Below are 22,646 nucleotides of genomic sequence, written 5' to 3' on the forward strand. Positions count from 1 at the left end.
GTGGTTCACAGCCATCTGTAATGGGATCTAATGCCTTCTTCTGCTGTGTCTGAAGACAGCTACAGTGTACTCATATACATAAAACAAATCAACTCTTTTTTTTTTTTAAAGATTTATTTATTTATTATATGTAAGTACACTGTAGCTGTCCCCAGACACTCCAGAAGAGGGAGTCAGATCTTGTTAAGGATGGTTGTGAGCCACCATGTGGGTTGCTGGGATTTGAACTCTGCACCTTTGGAAGAGCAGTCGGGTGCTCTTACCTGCTGAGCCATCTCACCAGCCCATAAACTTTAGTTCTTTTTTTGTTTGTTTGTTTTTTGAGACAGGGTTTCTCTGTGTAGCCCTGGATGTCCTGGAACTCACTCTGTAGACCAGGCTGACCTCGAACTCAGAAATCCGCCTGCCTCTGCCTCCCAAGTGCTGGGATTAAAGGCATGCGCCACTACGCCCGGCCCAAGGCAACTCTTAAAAGGACAGCATTTAATTGGGGCTGGCTTACAGGTTCAGAGGTTCAGTCCACTATCATCAAGGCAGGAACATGGCAGCATCCAGGCAGGCATGGTGCAGGAGGAGCTGAGAGTTCTACGTCTTCATCTGAAGGCTGCTAGCAGAATACTGGTTTCCAGGCAGCTAGGACTAGGGTATTAAAGCCCACACCCACAGTGACACACCTATTCCACCTATTCAGCTACACCTCCTAATAGTGCCACTCCCTGGGCCAAACATACAAACCATGACAGCCTTTCTGTACTTTAGTGTGGAGACAGAAGTACTCTGGAAATTATCCCCAAATTATTGCTAGATCATAGACTTGAGGACAGTGAATACCGTTCTTGCTAAACCTAGAAGCTAGGCCTTGTGACAGCTAGTTACCTAAGGTTAGCCCAATCCTTAAGCAGTAGCTTGGGATGTACATAGACTTTAGCAGAGGTAGCTGTGGTGGTGACAGTGAGTCTGCCTCCTGAGGATCAGGATAGAGCAGAGGAAGGAAACAGTGGTCAGTTCAGGCTACTGTACCCAAGTCAGACTATAGGATGTGAAGTGTGCCTCCTCCCCAACTCCACTTACCCCCTCCCCACCTCCCACTTTAGAAGTATGTTGGTGGAGTTCCTAAGTCAGCATGGTTTGGTCTCCATTATTTTGTAGCTGTTCTTTCTAGCATTGAGCATTTGCTACAAACTTCCCGGTCCCTCTGCTGTAGCCTGACCTCAGGGTCTTGTGAACGCTGGGCAAACGTTCTACAGCTGATTCTCATTTCTGGGCTCTTCCTTTTTGTTGTTAACGTGGTAATGACCTTTTGCTATGGGAAATTTCAAATGTAGTAGAGTAACTTGCATTCCTTTCCTTATCCTGCTTCAGTAATTATCTCCCCATACCTAGTTTGGTTTTATCTGTGTATATCCAGATACCCACCCCAGGATTATGTCTATGTATATACACATATGGCACACATACCCATGTTTTTCACACATGTGGAGGTTAAAGGTCACTTTGGGTATCATTTTTCAGGAACTGCCTACCTTTTTGCTCCTACTGGGATCTGATGCCTGCCAGGTAGCTAGGCCGGCTAGTCAGCAAGACCCAGAGGACTCCTGTCCCTGCTACCCCAGTACATGGATAATAAGCACATGCCACAACACCTAGCTTTCACTGTGGGCTCTCGGGACTGAACTCTGATCCTTATGTGTATGCCCTGGGATTATTTTTATAGTGAACTCCAGACATTATGTCATTTTAATGGTGAATACTTCAGAATATTCTCTCTAAATACCATAAAATATGTTTATAAAATATAAGGACATTTAAAAAGAAATGTTTATTTTTTAAAATTATGCATACATCTTTGTGTGTGTGTGTGTGTGTGTGTGTGTGTGTGTATGTGCACATGATAATCTAGATATCCATGGATTCTAGAAGAGCGTGTCGGATCGGCTGGAGTTACAGATGAATGTAAGCTGCCCAATGTGGGTGCTAGGAACTGAATTCCAGTCCTCTGTAAGAGCAGCCTGTGCTCTTAACCTCTGAGCCATGTTTGTGTGCTCAGGACTGGTTTTTAAAGACTAAATTCAATTACCACTCCTGCCAAATTAGAAATAATTCCTCAGTCAAATCAAACAGCCAGACAGCTTCCTATCTCTCCGTAGTATTTCCTCTAGACTCCTTGGTTCAGGATATGAATGTAGGCTAGCCATTGTCACTAATAGGTATATCTCTGAACTGTCTTAATAGTATTAATGATCCTTGTCAAACTATTTTATTTTCCTGTGCACTTTCTTTGTTAAATAGGATTGTTTACTCTGTAGTTTCCCCTTAGCTAGTTCTTGCAGTGCATTTCCCATATGTTGTTCAGCATATTCTGTGACCTAGATATTTTCTGTAAATTGGTAGGATTTAGTGGCTTGCTTAGAATCAGGCTTGTTATTTTTGGCATAATACTTTCTGATGACTGTCCCTTTGTTTTTTATCTACCACCACCAAACTGTCCTCCTACAATTGAGTGATTCTTATTTAGAGGATGGTTTTCCTGAATGACTTAAATAGGAGGTATCACCACACCTAATGGCTCCACAGGGACTCCCCGAAATGATCGTATTAGTGCTCCCACAATAAATTAGCACACATTGCTCACATTGCTACAGTTTGAAGGGCAGAAGTTCAGTTTGGGTCTCCAGGGGCTCAGATCAAGGTGTCAGCTGGCTGCATTCCTTTCTGGCCGTCCAAGGGCAGAATCTGTCCCATTGCCTTGTCCAGCTTCTAGAAGATCCCCATTTCCTTGACTCATAGCTCCGTCTTCAACGCCAACAGCTGCATCTCTTTAACCCTCTGTCATGGCTCCCTCTGACAGGTTGGGTAACCTCTGTTTCTCAGAGCTAATAGAATTGTGTTGGGTCCACCTAGATTCCGAAGCGTCATCTCCTATCATACACCTTCATCTTCACCACATCTTCAAGGTTGCCTTTTCCATGGAAAAAGTAAGATAGCTGCAGGTTCCAGGGATTAAAACCTGAACAGCTTGGATGTGTTGGTGTGTATGTGTGCATGTGCATGTGTGTGTGTGTGTGTGTGTGTGTGTGTGTCTGTGTGTGTCTGTATGCACATACATGTGCATGTACATGGCTTTCCTTTTTCCACGGTGATCCAGTCTTAAAATCTACACCACTGTAAAGTTGAAGAACGACTCAGGGTCTGGTATGTTGCAAATACCCCATTGTGACACATCACCAAGGCATTAAGCCTTGGACGGTGTGACAGAGTGAGGTGGATTGTAGAGAATGAACTGTTACAATGTCCCACTTCTGCTGTTTGTAAGTAGATTGTCTGCAGTGAGTCCTGACTTATTTTTGTTGGAAGCAGCCTTTTATTTTGATTATTACTAAATGATGAAACCATTGCCTCTTAGAAATGTCTGTTTATAGCTTGGGTGATTGACATGATCATTTTGAGCTGCCCAGCATCTTTTGCGTCTGGATTGTGGGATGAAAGTTGATTATACCAGAGTTACACACTGAGGAAATACTCTAGTTGATGGCAATCACAGGACTAGGGGAGTTTCTCCTCTCCTTCCTGATATGCATTAGGGAGAACTTTAGGAGACAACGAACTTGGGAGAAGAGGTTAGCGTAGCTATTTTTCACTAACAATTTGTATTCTGACTGAATGAAAAACAGTGTCAGCTCTTCAGTGTCTTTTCCTAGCTGACGACCTTAGAGGCAGTTGCTTTCCGCTTTCCATCCATTTCCCCATCATTTCACAGGGCGCTGACCCTCAGTCCGTCTATGGATTATTCCTTGGGTGCATTTGGGCTTTTGCTGTAGCATAGACGTCCCTCTGCAGTGCGAGTTTGATGATAGATTTATCTTGGAGGCCATCCAGGAGGCTGCTACTAAGGACCAAGAGGACCTCATTATAAAGTGATTTTGCTATAAAATGGTGCCTTAGAGTGCTCCCTGGACTCAGCAGGCTGCTTATAGCCTTTAAAAAGTACGCTGTGTCAAAAAGTGTCACCAAGAGGTCCTTGCCTCACACCTCAAGTTTAAATAAGTTCCAGGCGAATCAAAGAGCTAAGTATAGTGATTTAATTCTGTAAAAAAGAGTGATACAAAACTGTAAGTAGATGCTAGTGAGCTCCTGAGCGAGACTCTGTACTTCTGCTTCCCTAGATAAGCCATCACACGACGCAGTCACTTCACAAATGTAAACATGGAGCTGCAGCTGGCAAGTGGCCCTTGGGTGAAGTGCAGACCTTACCCACAGTGCCTGCTCAGTGCGCTGGAGGCGAAGGAGCAAGGCTCGGAGAGATGTCACCAAGATAACCCACTTGGAAGACACATACATTGACTTTTAAAGACAGGATCTTGAATAGCTTGAGTTTAATTCACCTTTTTCTTTACATTTTAATACATCAGAAGACAAAAAAGTTAAAACAATTTTTGATAATTCACACACAACATATATTTATATATATATATATATATATATATATATATATATATACACACACACACACACACACACACACACACATATACATATTCAGGAAAAGAGAAATTCACAGGCAAGGTTCAGTGTAGAAAGCTACCAACCAAACCAGAGACTGTAGCTGTGAGGGATTGCCCAGTAAGAAGTTACAGAACCTCACAAAAAGGCAGCAGCAGTAATCATATCTGGGCTGCAATCAGTAATCAGACTGAGACTGTCAGCGAGGAGCCCTGACCTCCAGGACTGAGCAGAGCGCAGTGGACAGTCTTGGGATTTTAGTTCCTGTCAGAGTGATGCTGCTTCTTAGTGTGCCAGGGTAAACCCTCATGGTAAAGCACCTCACTGCTGCTGGCTTATCAGGCACCAAAGGAGGGGGTGTGTAGGGAGGAGCCCTTGATCTGCGTTCCACTGTGCTTCAGAGGAACTGGTCACTGATTAAGTTGTGAACACTGAAGGAGTCTGTAAGAGGAAGAGTAGGGGGTTAGGTGTGTAGTGCAGTGGGAGAGCCTGTGCTTTGCATGGACCAACCTGGCTTCAGTTTTCAGGACCTGGACTCCAAAACAGAACCAGGCATTGCCTTCTTCCTGAGGGAGAGACACACACAAGGAAGAAGGCCGGAGCCAGGAAGTATCTTAGTTACATTTTCTGTAGTGGTGATAAAAGCAACTTACCATGGCAAAAGCAACTGGAGAGAGAAGGAGTTTGCTCCACTTCACAGTTGGAGGGAAGCTCCTGTGGAGCCTGAAGCACCTGGCCTCACCATGCTCACGGGCTCACCGTGCTCATGACTCATGCCCAAGGAGCTGCCCTTTTACGGTCTGGGACCCAGGCCCACGTTAAGGGTGAGAGCCTCCAACTTCCTGTAAACTAAGCAAGGTAATCTTGTCAAGCCTGACAGAGGTTTGTCTTCTAGGTGAGTCTAGAAGAATCTATGAAATTGATAATCAGTTTTAAGCATCACACCTCATGCAGAGGAAAAATAGCTAAGGGCTCCAGAAAAAGTTCCAGAGTAGTCAAAAAAATACACCAAGAGGCAGTAAGTTGATTTCCAGCACAAGGGAGAGTCTTGTAGAAGCATTATTGCTAAGCTGCATGTGTTCTCATATATGTTTTCTAGACCTAGTAAGAGTGGGTATATTGAAGTCGTGAAGATTTCTGTCAATGCGTTGAGCTTATTTCCCATATACCACATAGTGCTCAGGAGCTGCAGGCCCCTCCCACTTGAGGTAGCCTTGTGCCGGAGAGAACCAACTCTAGAAGATATCCTCTGACTCCAACACATGTGTGCCTGTGTGCATGTGTGCCCGGTTACTGTTGATTTATACATGTTCTGTTTGTATTATATACTAGATGGTTAAATGTCACTGTAGCCAACTTTAATAAAATTTCTGTTTCATATTTGAGTAATGAATTTATCAGGAAATCATTTCAGTCTGCGGTGTGAAGTATTTAAATTGTTGTTTCAGTAACGCCACCAGTGCCACCTTTTGTTGCATGTTGGATAGTGTCAGTTGCCTGGAGAGATCTCCCTCTGTGTGTACATGCATGTGTGTATGTGTCTGTCTGTCTGTCAATAAGTATGTATGTGTATATGTGTGTGTGTATGTGTGTGTGTGTGTGTGTGTGTGTATTTATATTAACTTGAAAGTGTTTTCCTTTGATATTTAGTCAGTTGCTTTTCCTTTTCTTTCAGAACAGGACGCGGGACTTGATGCCCTTTCCTCTATCATAAGTCGCCAAAAACAAATGGGCCAGGAAATTGGGAATGAACTGGATGAACAGAATGGTAAGAATGAGTGTGAGCTCGATCACATGTTCACTCAATCAGTTTCCATTATGCGGCACGGAGGGTCTGCAGTCAGTAGTCTGCAGTGGCTTATTGGTCCTGTGGTGCTTTGTGAACAGTTTACATTGCAGTTTTCTAATTCCGTGTAAAGACATGTCGCTAGAACCTCTCCAGTCCTCAGTGACTGCTTTAGTTAATTTTGGTTTTTATGGCCCTGGTGGTCTTGATCTCACTATGCCGGTCAGGCTAGCTTTGAATTTGCATTGCTTTCTTCTGTCTTTGCTTCCCAAGTGCTGGGATTCAGGCAGGTACTGACCATAGCTGGCCCTACTATGTTGACAAATAACTTATGATCTATTTATTCCAAGATCTATGTATTCTGTGGAAGATGTGAAATTGCTCAGTATTTGGTACCTTGATATAAATCGTAAGAAAGCTGTGTGAGGCCTCATCTCATCTCTGCACCCAGTTGGAGTTTGCTCGTCTTTCATTATAAATTATCAGGCTACAGGGCAAAAACAGTTTGGAGGTGTCTGTTCAGGCCTTGACATGACAGAAGTTGTTTGAGAAGAAGGAACTCATAGGCTGCTGTGGCCTGAAGCCTTAGGTCTTGGAGGCTTTTGTGCTTGGGTTGTGTAGGGAGTGAGAACCTGACCAAGAATAGCAGTGGGAGCAGAGTGGGGTACATGCAGGAAACAACCGATGATGCTCTCACCATGGGGATCCAGTCAGAGAAATTGAGAGGCCTCAGTGGTTTGTGAGTGACAACTGTAAGTCCAGATTGGATGCATCCAACCAGAGATGCCAATGAGAGGGCCAAATGGAGACACTAAGTCTTCAGTAGCGGCTTAGAGAGAAGACAAGACAAGAAGTTGGAGACGCTACAGCATAGATGTGATGCCCTGACCCTCCCTATATGCTGAGCACTCTTGTCTGCAGCATGTTGTGTATTCTGCATGAGAACAGGAGGGTGATGTCACACTGCCTGGAATGAGGCTCAGAGGTGTGGAGCAACCTCTGAATGTCATGTCTTTTCTGAAACATGGAACCAAACCTGTTTGTGATATGGCTCCTTTTCTGTTGTACCAGCTTCCTCTGCAAGGAGGACAGAGTAGGGAGGTGAAGGAATTGTGAAAGGTTCTCAAGTTCCAGCTTTGGGGGCAGTACCATAGTGGGGTGGCTTCCAAGGAAAGTTAACATCATGTGTGGCTGTGGGCGAAGTCCTGTAGTGGATGGATTCTCTCTCCGCAGGGAGGCTGCACTTGCCAAGACCATACAACAGACGCCCCCGTCCTTGATCCTGAGGAGGAATGTGGTCATTGTTCCCATAGTTTCAGTCCATTTCTCTATCATAAATAAACAAATCCAGCTGTTGAGCATCTGTCACACGCAAATAGGCTCATAAGCAAATGGAGAACCCTCTGACTCTACAGTCCTAAGGCGGCTTTCGAGAGCCTCACACTGGGGGGACAATGTGTTCCTTCTCCTGTTGGGCTATGAACAGGCCACTTATGGGTTTGTGTTTGGCCCAGGCATTGCTCAGTCCCTTCACTGTGTGACAGTATTAGTAAGATAATAAGCTTTACTTAAAAAGCTGTGGCTATCTGCTATTTATTTATTTATTTATTTATTTATTTATTTATTTATTTATTTATTTATTTATCTCAAGGCAATTTGCCTGTTTGGAGCAGAGGGGCTCTGACCTAAACTGATGAACATGTCTTCCTGTGGCATATGCAGGCCACAATGTCTGTGGATACGTGACTGGGATGAAAGAATCATGGTTTTGTGTGGGACTCACTACCTTCTCAGGTAAATTTGCCACATGTTTCCCAGCACAAGCAAGCATACCAGCCTGCCGTTGTCTTTAGTCTAGTGGCTATCAGACTTTGCTGCAAATTAGAATTATTTGTGGAGCTCTAACACTCCTCAAAGCCTAGGCTGTCTGCATTAGCGCCCGATTGCTGTTACGATCTTATCACAGAAGTAGAGGCTTAAAATAACACAGACACAGTGTCTTACGGTTCAGTAGCATACAAGTCTGACTTGAGTCTTGCTGGGTGAAAACCAATATATCAACAAGAGATCAACATTCCTTTCTGATGGCTCTAGGGATGGATTGGTTTCCTTGCCTTTTCCAGCTTCTAGTGGCCACCCACATTCCTTGGCTTATGGTCTCTTCTATGTTCCAGGCCAACAACAATACTGTATCCCCACTGCTCTAGTGCTGCCTTCCCTTCCACGTTTGAAGACCCCTGTGCTTACATTGCACCCACCCAGACAGCCAAGGAAACGCCCCTTAAGGCCAGCCTATTGGAAGGTTCAATTTCACCTGCAGCCCTGATGAGTCGTTCTGCTGTCTGTCATAGAACTTTATGCCAAGTAAATCTGAATGTCGGGTGGAGAGCAGGTTGATGGCAGCAGGCTGCCACGCCCGTGCTGGCTGCACCAAGAGGATGGAGTTAGTACTGCACTATCACGCTGCCTACCCGATCTATGCTCACGTGACTCCTGCGCAGACCCTTCAGTTCCATGTGTCACATAGAGGTTGTGGCCACTGACAGTTCTTTCTCTCTGTATCACATAGTTTACCCCACATCTTTGCAACCCCCCAGCTTTACCCCCCCCCATCATCATCCCACACTCAGATGGATGCATGTGTATCTAGACAAACGCGGAGTACTTTTCCATGCACTGCCGACAGAAACTGGGTCCTCTGTGGTGACCTCCCAAGGAGCCAGCAGTTATTTACATGGGTGGTTTTCTGATGTGTGTTTTCTCCTCCGAGATAGAGCAGACTCAGCCATTTTCTCTCTCAAGGACTGACGATTCTCAGGATAAAAACAATACAAAACCCACCCCAACAGGATTCCAGTCAGCCTCCATTTCTTTTGCTAAACTGAACCAAGGCTGGAGGTGTTTCTCGGTGGATCAGACCTGCAGCCCACTGCGATCTGGACTGTGACTCATGTGTCAGAGAAATCAGGGCCATGGGCACAGGGATTTTCTTGTAAATATCTCCATATGATTTATGGAGCCACAGAATCATTGTTTTGATTTTCCTTGGAGAAGCAATAGGCTAGAATGATGACCAGCCAGACCATTTTGGAGGCAAGGGTCAAACCTGACTTATAAAGGCACTGTACTTAGAACATAACCACAGAACCAAAGGATCAAATTATCTTCAATTTAGGAATTCCATTTTTATCCTTACCATAGAGAATGGAGAGCATCTGGCCAATGCCAGTGACTTCCTTATGCACAATGACTAGGCCTAATGAAGGAAAGAGTATCGGGGAAGGGGGCATCCCAGTGATGGGCACCTATAGGTCCCTGGTTTGTTGTATGTAGGGAATGGGAGAGTGGGGTGGCAGGGAAGGCCACTTGTCTTCCTAACACCAATTCCAGGGGCAAGAAACCAGCGAGTCCTTCAGAGAGCTAGAAACATGACTGTTCATTGAAGGACATGATGCTTTCAGAACTTCATAAACTTTGGTTGGTCAGCGCTTACTGATTGGTTAGAATTTCTGGCTGAATTTTCACTGTGAAAAGTGAGAATAAAACTGTGTAGTTAGTTCCCCCCCCTCCCCACAAAAAAAACCCTGTAAGACAGGCACAGCACCATCACTGAAATGTTGCCTTATAGGGGCAAAAGGGATTTTACAGATGTGTCAAGTTGACAGTCAGGACAGGAAGAGTATCTGGGATTATGCAAGTAGACCCTAAATGCAGTTACAGGTATCCATATGAGAGAGAAAGAGGCAGGGCTGGGTGGGTAGCAGTCAGTAGGCCCTAATTTTCATGTCTGGTATCACCAAAAGAAAAGGTGAGGCTACAGGTGAGAGGCAGGGGAGATTTGACATGCAATGTCTGAGACAAGATGGTATCTTCTAGCTCTGAGAGAGCCGAAGGGGCTACAAAGAAAGGGGTATAAAGAGGCTCTGTAAGCTGGGAAAGCCAGAAAATGGTCTCCCCTCAAAACTCTGGAGGAAAATCTTGACTTCAAACTGGTGAAACTGCTTTCAGCCTCTGTCCCTACTACTGTTGGAGCAGCAGTGGGAAACAAATTTGCATAATCACCGTGTCTTTTTGTCAGTTGCCACGTAATTCAGATTAGTCATGTTTACACAATAACATCCGAGTTTACCTGTAAGTCTGTACTGTCTGAGCCTTGGAGATGACTTCTTTCTTTAAAACAAGACAAAACTTTTTTTCAGATTGAGTGTTTTGACTGCATGTATCTATGTGTATGTACTACATGTGTGTCTTTCTCTCCTGGGGGTCAGACAGTGTGGTATTAGATTTCCAGGATCTGGAGTTAAAGGATGCTAATGAGCCAACATCTGGGTGCTGGGAACTGAACCGGGGTCCTCTGCGAGAGCAATCAGTGTTCTTCTCTCTAGTCCCTTAGTCTGATTTCTTTAAAGCATAATTTACAGGAGGAAGTTGTTCAAGTCAACTGTACCAGAAGTTCTGAAATCTCTTTAGGTGTTTCCGTATGCTTTGATTGTAGTTAGTCTTCTTCTGGTTAGGTGTATGAGGAGCCGAGCCTCTTCTGTCCTATTCAGTGTTAGAGTTTTTTGAAAATATATTTATTTTGTGCATATAATTGTATTTGCATAGATATGTCACATGCAAGAGCCTGAGGAGAACAGAAGAGGCATTGGGTCCTCTAGAACGGAGTTAGGGATGGTTGTAAGCCATTGTGTAGGTGCTGGGAACTGAATCCAGGTTTGGAAGAGCAGACAGCGCTCTTAATCACTGAGTCATCTCCCCAGCGCAAGTGTCAGATCCTTCCAAAGTGTGTCAGTCAAGTTTCTTTATGGTCATCTGTAGAGAAGCACCTCCCGTTCTCCTTGGTTATGTATTTCTTCTGTTGTGCTAGAGAGAAAACTTAGGAGTGCTTGAAACTAGAGATTTCATGCAGTGTAAATTTTCCTATCCTGTTAGCCTGGATAAGCAGCAGAAGAAAAGCCAGCTGATGGAAGAAAAAACTTGGGCTGGTGGGGTGGATCAGATGGCAAGGCGCTTGCTCAAAGACCAGAAACAACCTTCTCTTAGTCCCTGGGTCCCACAAGGTGGCAGGAGAGCACTGACTTTAGGGAGTGTCCTTTGACCTCCACACATGTGCCCTGATGTGTGCAGGGTTTTATTTATATTTATTTGATTTGGCTTATTAATTATGTTCTCGTGTCATATGACTTTCTGAAATTTGAAATGTGTTGTCCTCTGAGAGACGAAAATGAAATGTCCTTCAGTATTTCTGAATAGCAACGTCCTGTTGGAGTCTATCAAGTCTTCTTATAAAGTTTGAGGGAAGGCTCTCTCTCTCTCTCTCTCACACACACACACACACACACACACACACACACACACACACACGAGTAACTTAGCTTCGTTGGGTATCTCTGTGACTGGTACATTTTACTTTGGGCTCTCAGCTGATAGTATCGCTCCATAGACTTGACTTTCAGTTATCTTTACCTGGTAACCAGCTCTCAGACTTTGGGGTTCTTAAAAATTATCGTGAAATCCCAAAAGGTGTTTTGGTTTTTTTTTTTATTTCTTTTGCTACTACATTTAAAATTACAAGACATTTAAAAATTATTAAGTTGACATGTAAAAATATAAATTTAATAAATATAAGTTTAAAATTAATAAGCATATCTGTTGGTATAAACAAACTTATGGAAAATATCTGTTTTTCAAAGACATTTGTGGAATCACATTGCCCTATAGTTTTATAGACGTTTGTGTTTGGAGTGGTGAAGCTAGCTGGGTTCTTGCATGTGTTTCTGAATTTGGCTCATTGTAATGCATCATTTTGAATGTTATAAATGAAATACATTTCACGTAGAAATGTAGTTGGAAAAAAGCATTTTAAAAATCTTTTCAAAGAAAACGTTTTTGTTTTTCCATATGACAGTAAAACGTAACAAGTAGTTTCTGGAAGGTTCGCCACATGCAGTTCTCCGCTTGTTGAAGCAGACCCTGCTAGACACTATACTAGGAAGTAAGAGAGCTCTGGGCCATTTGTCCCTGTAATGACATGCTCTGCCCTAAAAGTGACAAGTCAGCTTGTTCCCTGCCTCACTGGCCACACTGATCAGCTGCTCCATGCAGCCACGGTGACGTACAACCCACCATATATCACAGTAGGCACACGTCCTAGTGTTGAGACTCTCAGACTCGGAGTGCGGTAGCCGTCTTCAGTGTCTGTTTTCACGTATCAAGAGAATTCCTAGGACCTATTTCACTGTGTTAAGAACATGAAGCAGCCCCATCTGGGGGTCCATCCCACATGCAGACACCAAACCCAGCCAAGAAGTGCTTGCTGACAGAAGTCTGGTACAGCTGTCTCCTGAGAGTCTCTGCCAGATCCTGACCAATACAGATGTGGATGCTCACAGCCAACCATCGGACTAAGCACAGGGACCCCAGTGGAAAAGTTAGGGGAAGGACTGAAGGAGCTGAAGGGGCCTTATCTGGCATCAATGGGAGGGGAGGCCCTTGGTCCTGTGCCCCAGTGTAGAGGAATGCTAGGGGGGGAGGTGGGTAGGGGAGCACCCTCATAGAAGTAGGATAAGGGGGGTTGGGATAGGGGGCTTGCAGAGGGGAAACCGGGAAAAGGGGTCACACTTGAAATGTAAACAAATAAAATATCCAATTTGAAAAAACAAACAAACAAAAAGAACATGAAGCAGATTAGTGTGTGGGACCCACATTGGAAGCAGCCCACACTGAGCTTCTACTGTTTCTTGCCTTCAGAGGTCTTTGGGTATAAAAAAGCATAGACCAGCAGAGTAAGTGAATAGGTAGGTGACCTCCCCACTCACTTTTCTAAGACTGTCCTATCACTCAGCCTCCTTAGTAATTGGCTCTCCAGGTGCAGGCTGCCGTGCCTGTGAGGAAGGTACTGCTGTCCTCAATGACTGCAGGGCGGTGGTGCTGCACACCTTTAATCCCAAGCACACTCAGGAGGCAGAGACAGGTGGATCTCTGAGTACAAGGGCAGCCAGGGCTACACAGAGAAACCCTGTCTGGAAATACAAAACAAAACAAAATGAATAACAATAATCTTAGTTCAGATTCTAAACTGGCTTTAGTTAATGATTCTGTAACAGGTGCAGGGTGCTCTGGTTGAAGAACTGGGCTACATCGTGGACAAGCAGCATTTGTGGATAGAGGGCAGGAGTGAGGTCCGAGCTACCGTGTGACTTGCCTTGTTTGAGACAGGTGTCTGCTTAGAGTGACTGAAGCTCAGCTCCTGTGACTAAACATCTGTGCCCAGTGCTTTCTCATACATCCACTTTACTTGAACAGTCGACTGTGTTGGATTGGTCCCTTGTTCAAATCAGTGGCTTTCTATAAATTGTATTTCACATACAGAACTGTTAGGTGAAACAGTTTCTAAAACAGTTCTTCAATTCTTAGCTGGGTTTGGAAACAATCAAGGGATTCTAATCCTTGCCAGGGGTGTCTAGAAGTCTCCTGGTCCTGAGATAGCCAGATGGGGACCTCAGCGCCAAGTATGTGCACACCCATGCAGGGGCAGGGCATGAATGAGGCTGGGCTTCCTATGCCTGTGAGCAGATGGAAGCAGGCCTTCCAGATAAATCCAGAAGCTGGGAAATGGCAGGTTTATGGGAATACTAATTTCTTCCGTCCCCACCCAAGAATGGGATACGCAGACCACCCACCTTGGTCCACAACATTTTTAACATGCATACCTAAGTTTGTATTTTTTTTTCTTTTTCTTAAACAGTCTAAAGCAAATAAGTATCTCTGGGTAAATCAAGTTCAGACATTTTCAGCTTCACTTCAGAGTCCGCATTTTTCATACTGTTTTCAACAGAAGCCCCACTTTATCTGGGCCAACATTTTATGTGGATTTATCGTCATCCATGCCTCTTCTAATTGGTGTGTGTGTGTGTGTGTGTGTGTGTGTGTGTGTGTGTGTATGTCTCTGTCTGTCTCTGTCTGTCTGCATCACTGTGTTGTAATTTTCAACATTAAAAAGCTTTAATGTTTATGGTTGCTTTTTTCCACAGAAGTGTGTCTTTCTGGTTGTGAGATCTTTTGAAAACCTTTGAATGGTACTAACTTATTTTTCTTCTCTTCCTTGTATCATTCCTGCTTTTTCTTGGCAAGTTTTGGGTTGTTCATCTCAGAGTTTTTCTTTCATGCTGTTGTGGGCTGAATTATGCCTTGCCCCATTCATGCATTGGTGTTCTGACAGCCTACCCCTAAGAATGTAACTGTATTTGGAAAGAGGCTTTTTAAAGGGGTAATTAAGTTAGAATGAGGTCACTCGGCTGGGCCCTAATCCAGTGTGACTAGTGTCCTTTGTAAGGTGAAGAAACTGGAACAAGACACATATGGAGAGAGACCATGGGAAGACACGAGGGAGACACACCATGAAGGGCCTTAGAAGCCAGTCTTGTGATGACAACTTGATCTCTGGCTGCAATCTCTGGTCTCCTGAGAAAGGAAGGTTGTTTTAGGCACGCAGTTTGTAGTGAGCTGCTATGATTTTCCTTACATATCTGCTAATGTTTTATCAGCATTTTATGTTTATGAATGGAGGACCATGCTGACACGTATAGTCAGCTTTTTAAATGGTGGCAGATCAGGTTACCCAGAGGGCTTTTTTCTTGCCTGGGACAATGTGCCATGAAACTACAAGTACTTAGGTTGTACACGGGCAGGCTTCTCATGGGCTAAGTAAGAACATACAAGCAGAGTCAGGGCATAGAAGTGACGGCATTAGAACGTTAACCTAGGGAGAATGTCGGGAACTTTCACCTAGGGTGACATGGCTTCTTCAATGACCTCTTATTACCCTATAGCTAGCTCAGAGCCTCTGACTCATTTCCTTGCCTGGACACCAGCTCCCAAGGGCCTTCCGTTCACAGCAGTCCTTCCTCTCCAGAGAGAGCTGGCCAAGGGTTGCAGCTGGGGGTAAACCCTGGAGGCTGCAGCCCACACAGGGCAGGGCTCAGGGTAGTCGGGCCCAGCTGCTCCATAGACAAGTCTACACACAGGCCTGATTCCTGCCTCACAGCCACTTTCTTTGTAGAACATTCTGTGGCTGCCAGTAGCCATTGACTCCAAGCCTGGCGGGTCTCCAGTGCTCTCTAGTTGGGAAGAAAGAACTTCTCTCTGTAGCTCTGTGTGTGTGTGTGTGTGTGTGTGTGTGTGTATGTACGTGTGTGTGTTTCAAGTTGGAGTTGCCCTCCACTGTGTTTTGTTCATACAGCCCAGGTCTCGTCTTTAGGGAAGTGAGTCTTCTGAAGGACTTGTTCATTGATAGCTCTCCTCTGTGTCTCCATGGCCACTATGGAGCTATTCTTAGAGGAAAAGGGTCGTCTCTGCAGCGTGGTTGTGCTCTCTGGAAGGAAGGAGAACACACTGAACTCCACAAATCAAAGGCATGTTTTTATGACTTAACAGGAGCTATATAAAATATCTTACCAAAGCAGTTGGCTCTCTAGAAGCTTGGCTAGAACAGATGTTTCATTTGGTGTCCATGGAAGTTGTTTGCTTGGCTTCCTGTGAGTGGCACCCCAACTTATCACCTGCTACCTTCATGGCTGAATTTCCCTAAAGTAATACAGCTAGAGGGATGGGAAAAGGTAATCCTGTTCCTTGTATTTCTGGTTGTAGGTACTTGAGGGTGGACAGTCTTTGTCTATAGGAAGAAGCTAGTTAACAGAGTAGGAAAGAATGAGGAACAGGAAAGACAATCTGTCATTCCAACCAGTGTCTGACTCTCCCTGGGCATCCAGCAGTTTCTGATTCTCCACAGGTCTACAGACTCAGTGTCCTCAGACCATCCCAGTGTAGATATAACTGTAAGTCCTAGATGTCCCTAGACACTTGTATCTGCTTGGCTACAAATCCCGTGACCCTTCTTCTGCATTTGGTACTTTATGAGAACATTCACAGAACTCAGGAAGGTGCTGTGCTTATAGGGTTTTGTTGTAGCAGTTGCCACTCTGGAAGAGCCAAGTAGAGTAATGAATGGGGCAAGGTGTTGGGGAAGAGGTGCAGCGTCTCCATGCCCTTTCCACGTGTGCCGTGCTCAGAGCACATCCACGTGTTCCCTGCCCTCGAAGCTGCCAGGACCTTGCTGGTAGGTTTTCGTGGAGGCTTCAGGACTTTATTGATCGTTGGTCATGGCATGACCAGCCTCCTTCTCCACCACTGAAGGTGAACTTGGGCCTGAAACTTTCAGTGTCCTAATCACGTGTAGAGCTAGTCCTCCCCTCAAATTATTATTATTTTCTCCTAGGAAATCATCTCATTGCCACAAATCTAAAAGCATTTCTTACAGATAACAAAAACTACTCTTAGCAGGGAATTCCAAGGTTTTTTGTGCTCTTGCTAAGAACCAGGGGTAAAGATGAAAACTATACCTTTTTATTATTATTATTATAGCACAGCTAGAAGCCAGTGTCTGTGAGTCTGCTGAGTATGCAAGAATGATTGTTTGGCATAGGTGTGATATTTGTCATGTGGCTTTGTTGCTGCTATCTTTAGTTTTGATGATGAGCCAAGATCATTGAGCCACGAGGACTTTGCCTTTTCTAGACTATGCCTTCTTCATTTCTTTCTGGGCCCATATGTTGGTTTTGACCCTGGCACTATAGCCAGTTTGCCATGTAACTAGTGAGGCAAACATTTTCTAGGAGAACAGTCTTGGGCATATTAGTCAAAGAAAAGAACATTGATGCTCAGGCCTTGGGACAGCTCACATAGGTGACTCATTGGCCTTTCTTTCCCATGGGCTTCCCCACAGTTCCTACTTGATCTCTAAAAAGGAGGAGGCATCCATAGTCTCTCCTACTGTAGCAGCTGAACCAAAGAATGCACCACAGCACAGCACAGCACAGCACAGCACAGCACAGCACAGCACAGCACAGCACAGCACAGCACAGCACAGCACAGCACAGCACAGCACGCAGAAAGGATCCAGGTCACCCTGAGCTCTGCTCCTGCCTCTCTGCACAGTGGTTTCCTTCCTCAACACCTTTGTAGGAAGGGAGGCCTGAAGCTGAGTTGGAGCCCTCCCCAAGTTTAACTTCTCACTATGGGGTGTTTGTAGCCCCCACGTCTGTGCAGGTGACACTTTTACAATCTTGAGTGATGGTAAGGTGACACAGAATTTGAGTCATTCCTGACTTGTTCTAAGGTCAGACATGGCAACGAGCTGCATTTTTCTTTCCTCTTTCCTGCAAAGATGCCCGAAGGTTGGAGGTTCTGGCCCTGGGTCCTGTCGCAAGGTTTTGTGATGACTAACAGTCATTGCCAACTTAGCAGGATCCAGAATTACAGAATCTAGAAGATGATCTCTGAATGTGATTGGGAGTTTTAGATGAAGTTGATTTGGGTGAGTAGACGTAAATACCTTGTTTTTCTTTTGAAATACAAAGAAGATAGAAGCACTGTAATGAGTTGCTTTGGGGACAAAATACTTTAACTTGCATGAGATCACATAAAGGTCGCATGGTTCTCTTAGGAACCTGGTCTAGTGCTTACTAAGTCAGTGTTTGCCCACAATCAATGAGCATGCACTGGGTATGCTCATGGTTATTAGTTATCACATGAGAGGATACAAAACAGAATCAGCCAAGGGCCAGCCTCAGAAGTAAAGTCCAAGGGCATCCAGGGGCAACCTTCCAAGGACATTGAGCCAGTAAAGTCACACAGGATATGCTTAATCCCACCAAAATGAGTTCTGACAACGTGTATGAAATGTTACTAATCAGGGAATCTCACTAGAGGTGATTGCCCAGGCTTTATTCAAGGCATCCACTGCATCGTCGTGTTATCTCCTCCCTGGCGGATATCCAAATTCCAGACAACCAGAAGGAAAGCAGGTGTTCAGCATAAGCCACATTGTCTGCGCGTCCCAGACACCTTGGGCCACACTTAGCAGTTCAACCCTCCCCACACCCAAGTTCCACGGTACCTGCCAAGGACCAGCCTCAGAAGGGTACAGAGGCCCACTGCACGCACGCTTTACTTGGGTTTACAGTGATGGGATTAAAGGCATGCACCACTACCACCTCCACCTGGCAAGACATTTTATCTTGTCTAACCATCTCAGGCAGTCATTTGGAAACAGAATTGGCATCACTGGTGAATAGTTCTGTTTATTGTGTACCGAGAATTTGTTCTCTCTGCACCTGCTTCATTCCTGTCATTACAGGGATGCACGTTCCCTGTGTCCCCATCAGTGGGGTAAGCAGAAAAGCTTCTTGTTTAGCCATCTTGATCGGTTGCCCCATTACCTTTGAAAATCGAATTTCCTTATCTCAGCACTGAGGGCAAATAGAGTAGGATAAGTAATGGTCCCCAGAAGGTTTGTTGAGGAGAAAACGAGGTGGTGCTTAACACAGTGCATGCACACAGCAAGTGCTTAATAAATGCTCACTTTTACTGCTAGTATAATATCTCTTGTTCCACGTTCAGTTAGGCTGAGATTCTATTTGTCACCAGGCCATTGGGCTACGCTGATGTTCTTCTGGTTTCCCCTGTCAGGCTGTAGGTGTGTTGCACCAAGGTCTTGCCATGTCTGTCACTGGAAGCAGTGAGGGGGTCTTAATATCAGTTATACCTCTGAAGGTAAAAGCGTCCATTTCCTCCGGTCCTCCCAGTCATACAGAGCACCTGAAGAGCTAGTGTGTGTCTCTCCTTGCTGCTATCCCTCCTTACATTCAACTCTCATATCTTCTCAGCAGCCTAAGAGCCCTTTGTCCTGGAAGTACACACTGAATATCCCTTATCTCAAATGCTTGAGATAAGTATTTTTAATTTGAGAATATTGACATTACACAATGAGATATCTTGAGGTTGCAAACCAAGTCTAAACACAAAACTCACTTGAATTTTCTGTGCATCTTGTCTATGTATCCTGAAAGTAATTTTTATGCAACATTTTTGTGTACCCGTATTTTTAAGTTTTTATTTTATTTATCTATTTGTATATTTTTTTTGCAGGTACAGGGAACTTTAATGGCATTCAAGAGAGTAGGTCTCCTCTTGGGAGGTGTGTGGGGGAGGGTCTGCGATAGAGCCTGTGAGGGGAGCTGCTCAGTGATGGGGGCTGGGCTGGGACAGAGATCCCCAGCAGCTGAGGGCTGCTCTCTCCCTTTCTGTTCTTGCTGGGGTGGGTGGTCCAGGGTTTCTTACTTCTTGGAAGCTCTGTAGGCCACCACCCTACCTCTGTAGCCTTCTTCTTTGTCATGCTAAGAAGTGAGCTTTACAAAGTTGTTGAGAGCAATGTCAGCCCCAGTGTCAAAATTTGAAGAGTGGGCATCCCTGTTAAAGTGGCAGGGGACAATCTGGTCCTCAGTGTAGCCCAGGATTCTCCTTAGTGGGCCCTCCAATGCCTGATTCACCACCTTCTTGCTATCATAGTACTTGGCAGCTTTCTCCAGGTACAATGTCAGGTTCATGACTGAAGAAATGTGGGGTAGGAACATAGAAGGCCATGCTAATGAGCTTCCCGTTCAGCTCTGGGATGACCTTGCACACATATAGCCTTGGCAGTGCCAGTAGATACAGTGATGACATTCAGCCCCACATGTATCATGCCACAGCTTCCTAGTGGGACATTCACTGTCTTCTGGGTGGTAGTGATAGCATGGCCTGTGGTCATGAGTCCTTCACAATGCTAGAGTTATCATGGATGACCTTGGTGGGGAGTGTGTGTGTGTGGTCGGGGTTATACTAAGCAGTTGGAGGTGCCATAGGCATTGCTGACACTTTAAAATGAGTTGTCATACTATTCCTGGTTCACACCTGTCATGAGGCATCAGCAGAAGGGACAGAGATGATGAATCTTTTGGCTATACTCCTCAGATGGCCCCTCACCACTAGCATCACCCATCTGATGTTGGTGGGATCTCGCTCCTGGAAGAAGGCGATGATCTAACTGTTGGTAAGGTTTCCCATTCTTGGCCTTGACTCTGCTATCATACTGGAGTATGTAGACCATGTAGTTGAGGTCAATGGAGAGGTCATTAACGGCAACAGTATTCACTCTACCAGAGTTGAAGGCAGCCCTGGTGACCAGGCAACTGATATGGCTCTATCTCTTCACTCTGCCCTTTATTACCGTGTCTCAGGGACAAGGTTGACATTGCATGAGGAGATGCAGCTGTTTCTGGAATGGGGAGGAGCAGAGAGCTCTATTTATTTATGTGTGTGTGTATTGTGTAAGGGTCCACATGCCACAGTATGCATATGGAGGTTAGAGGAGAACTTTCAGGAGTCAGCCTTGCTGTCCTGGCACCAGGTGAGCCCCTGGAGACTAAACTCAAGTTCGGTGGAAGCACCTTTATCCACCGAGCCATGGCACTGGCCAGCACCTGTGTTCTGATCTAAGGTCGGGGGTGGAATTTTCTACTTTAAAAAAGCCAGCACTTAGAGAGCTCTGGATTGAGGGGCATTTGGATTTTAGATTTCCACTTAGGAATGTTCGATTTACCATACTTAATGTATCTTCCAAGGCGACTAAGGAGTTCAGTCCACCCTTTGGAAGTCGATGCCTCCCTGTTTTCCAAGGTCTTCTTGAACAGCCAGAACCTATTTATGTTTGCTTGTTTCCTCTACCCAGCTTTCAGCTTTTTACCTTTTCACGGGTACTAGGGCATAAGAGAGGAAAGAATGCCGGATGTACAGTGGTAAAGAGTAAGATTTTGGAATCAGAGAGCCCACCCCCTCCATTTCCCAGCTGCGTGACTGAAGAGCGACAGGCTTAATCTTCCTAGACCCTGCTCCCTTCCTTCCCTGAGAACAGAGACGATGATCCCTGCCTCATGGGCTGAGAGCATCAAAGCAGTCACACTCATGAAGATGCAGGCTTGGTGTGTCGGCTGCCCCTGTCAGTCCTGGGGGTCCCAGATACGATGGGGTGCTGTCGGGTTCTCAGACTCCGTGATGACAGGCATGCTGCTGGAAGAAGTGTTTGAACTGGCCTCTTTAAAGTTCAGTCTCTCCAGGTGATCCTGCACACCTGTGACATGGCTGATCTCAGGGTATAAATTTCCCCAGCACACAAAATTTCCTTGTCACCACGCACAGCTCATTCCTGATATTAGTCACTAAACTTGGAACCTTCTGGTTTTGATTGGCTAGTCAGGGTTCACTGAGGCAAATTCTTTCCTGCGATCTCTCCATATGTTCAGGAAGGGGAGTGTTTGTGAGCTGCACAGCAGCAGTGCGCACCCGAGGCCAGGAGCCAGCAGTGTGTTGCCGTTTTCAGTGAGTCCCAGTGGGCAGCTGGGCAGGGTGATTAATATTTAAGTATCTTTGTTCTTTCTGTTCAGCTATAACACCGAAGCTGTTTAAATTGTGCTGAAAACAACGTGCCTGGCATTTCTCTGGTCTGAGCTCCCCCTCTCCGGGGAAAGTTAGAATCCTCAGCCTATAACCAAGGAAGTAAGAAAGGATGGGAAAAGATGGATGACTCAGGAAAAGGATGATTCTCAATAGCATCATGGTGGAGAATACATTAAAACCGAAGTCTTGAAGGCATGCCCGAAAGTGTGTGTGTAAGAGGGCAGCTTGTCATCAGAAGGCACTTCATGTTTGGTCCCAGGTCTGCTTCCTGAGCTCAGGTTGAACATTTATTATGTGCCCACTTCTGACACTCTTCATTTGGGATACACACTTGAGATCTCTCAGCACATGCAGTCCTCCAGGAACCTCAGGGTTCAAGTATAACTTAGTGGAAGCCAGAGAGCAGAGCGTGGCTCGATTTCCTAATTCCTTTCCGGTCTTTCTGTGATGCTGGTCTCTGGTCGGCCAGCAGTCATTTATTCAGCCCCCTCTGTATGAGGCTTTGAGCTAAGATTAGGATCTAAGGGTTGAATGTTACAGTTGATTTATAATCTGGATGTGCCATAAACATTTGTCTTGAGCGGTAGCTTTTTAAAAATAAATCTAACTGGATGGTATAATTAAAGATCATAATTTGAATACCTCAGTACCTTTAGATATTATTTTTTAAGATTTATTTATTTTATGTATGTAAGAACACTGTTGCTGACTTCAGACACACCAGACCAGGGCATTGAATCCCATTACAGATGGTTGTGAGCTACCATGTGGTTGCTTGGAATTGAACTCAGGACCTCTGGTAGAGCAGACGGTGCTCTTAACCACTGAGCCATCTCTCCAGCCCTGTAGAAGCCTAAAAACAAACAAACAAACAAACAAAACTACCTTTTGTTGACAGTCGTCTTTCTGCAGTCGCTAACCTTTAAGAATAAGACTTAGACAATAGAACATACTTTGTTAACTGTCTCAGAGCAGAATATTTCAACCTTATGATAAATAAAATCATTGAATTTGAATCAGCAAAGAG

The 22,646-nt window shown here is 45.0% G+C and overlaps 1 protein-coding gene across 1 annotated transcript in view; it reads left to right on the top strand.

Annotated features, from left to right (window-relative positions):
- Positions 1-22,646, top strand: part of Stx8 (syntaxin 8) — a 234,232-nt gene that overhangs the window by 49,981 nt on the left and 161,605 nt on the right. The window contains exon 6 of the mRNA XM_021212912.1: positions 6,176-6,268. Within this exon, the coding sequence (XP_021068571.1) occupies positions 6,176-6,268 (93 nt within the window). The remainder of the gene's footprint in view (positions 1-6,175; positions 6,269-22,646) is intronic.

This window comes from Mus pahari, chromosome 14 (genome assembly GCF_900095145.1).
Source record: "Mus pahari chromosome 14, PAHARI_EIJ_v1.1, whole genome shotgun sequence".
Classification (NCBI taxonomy): domain Eukaryota; kingdom Metazoa; phylum Chordata; class Mammalia; order Rodentia; family Muridae; genus Mus; species Mus pahari.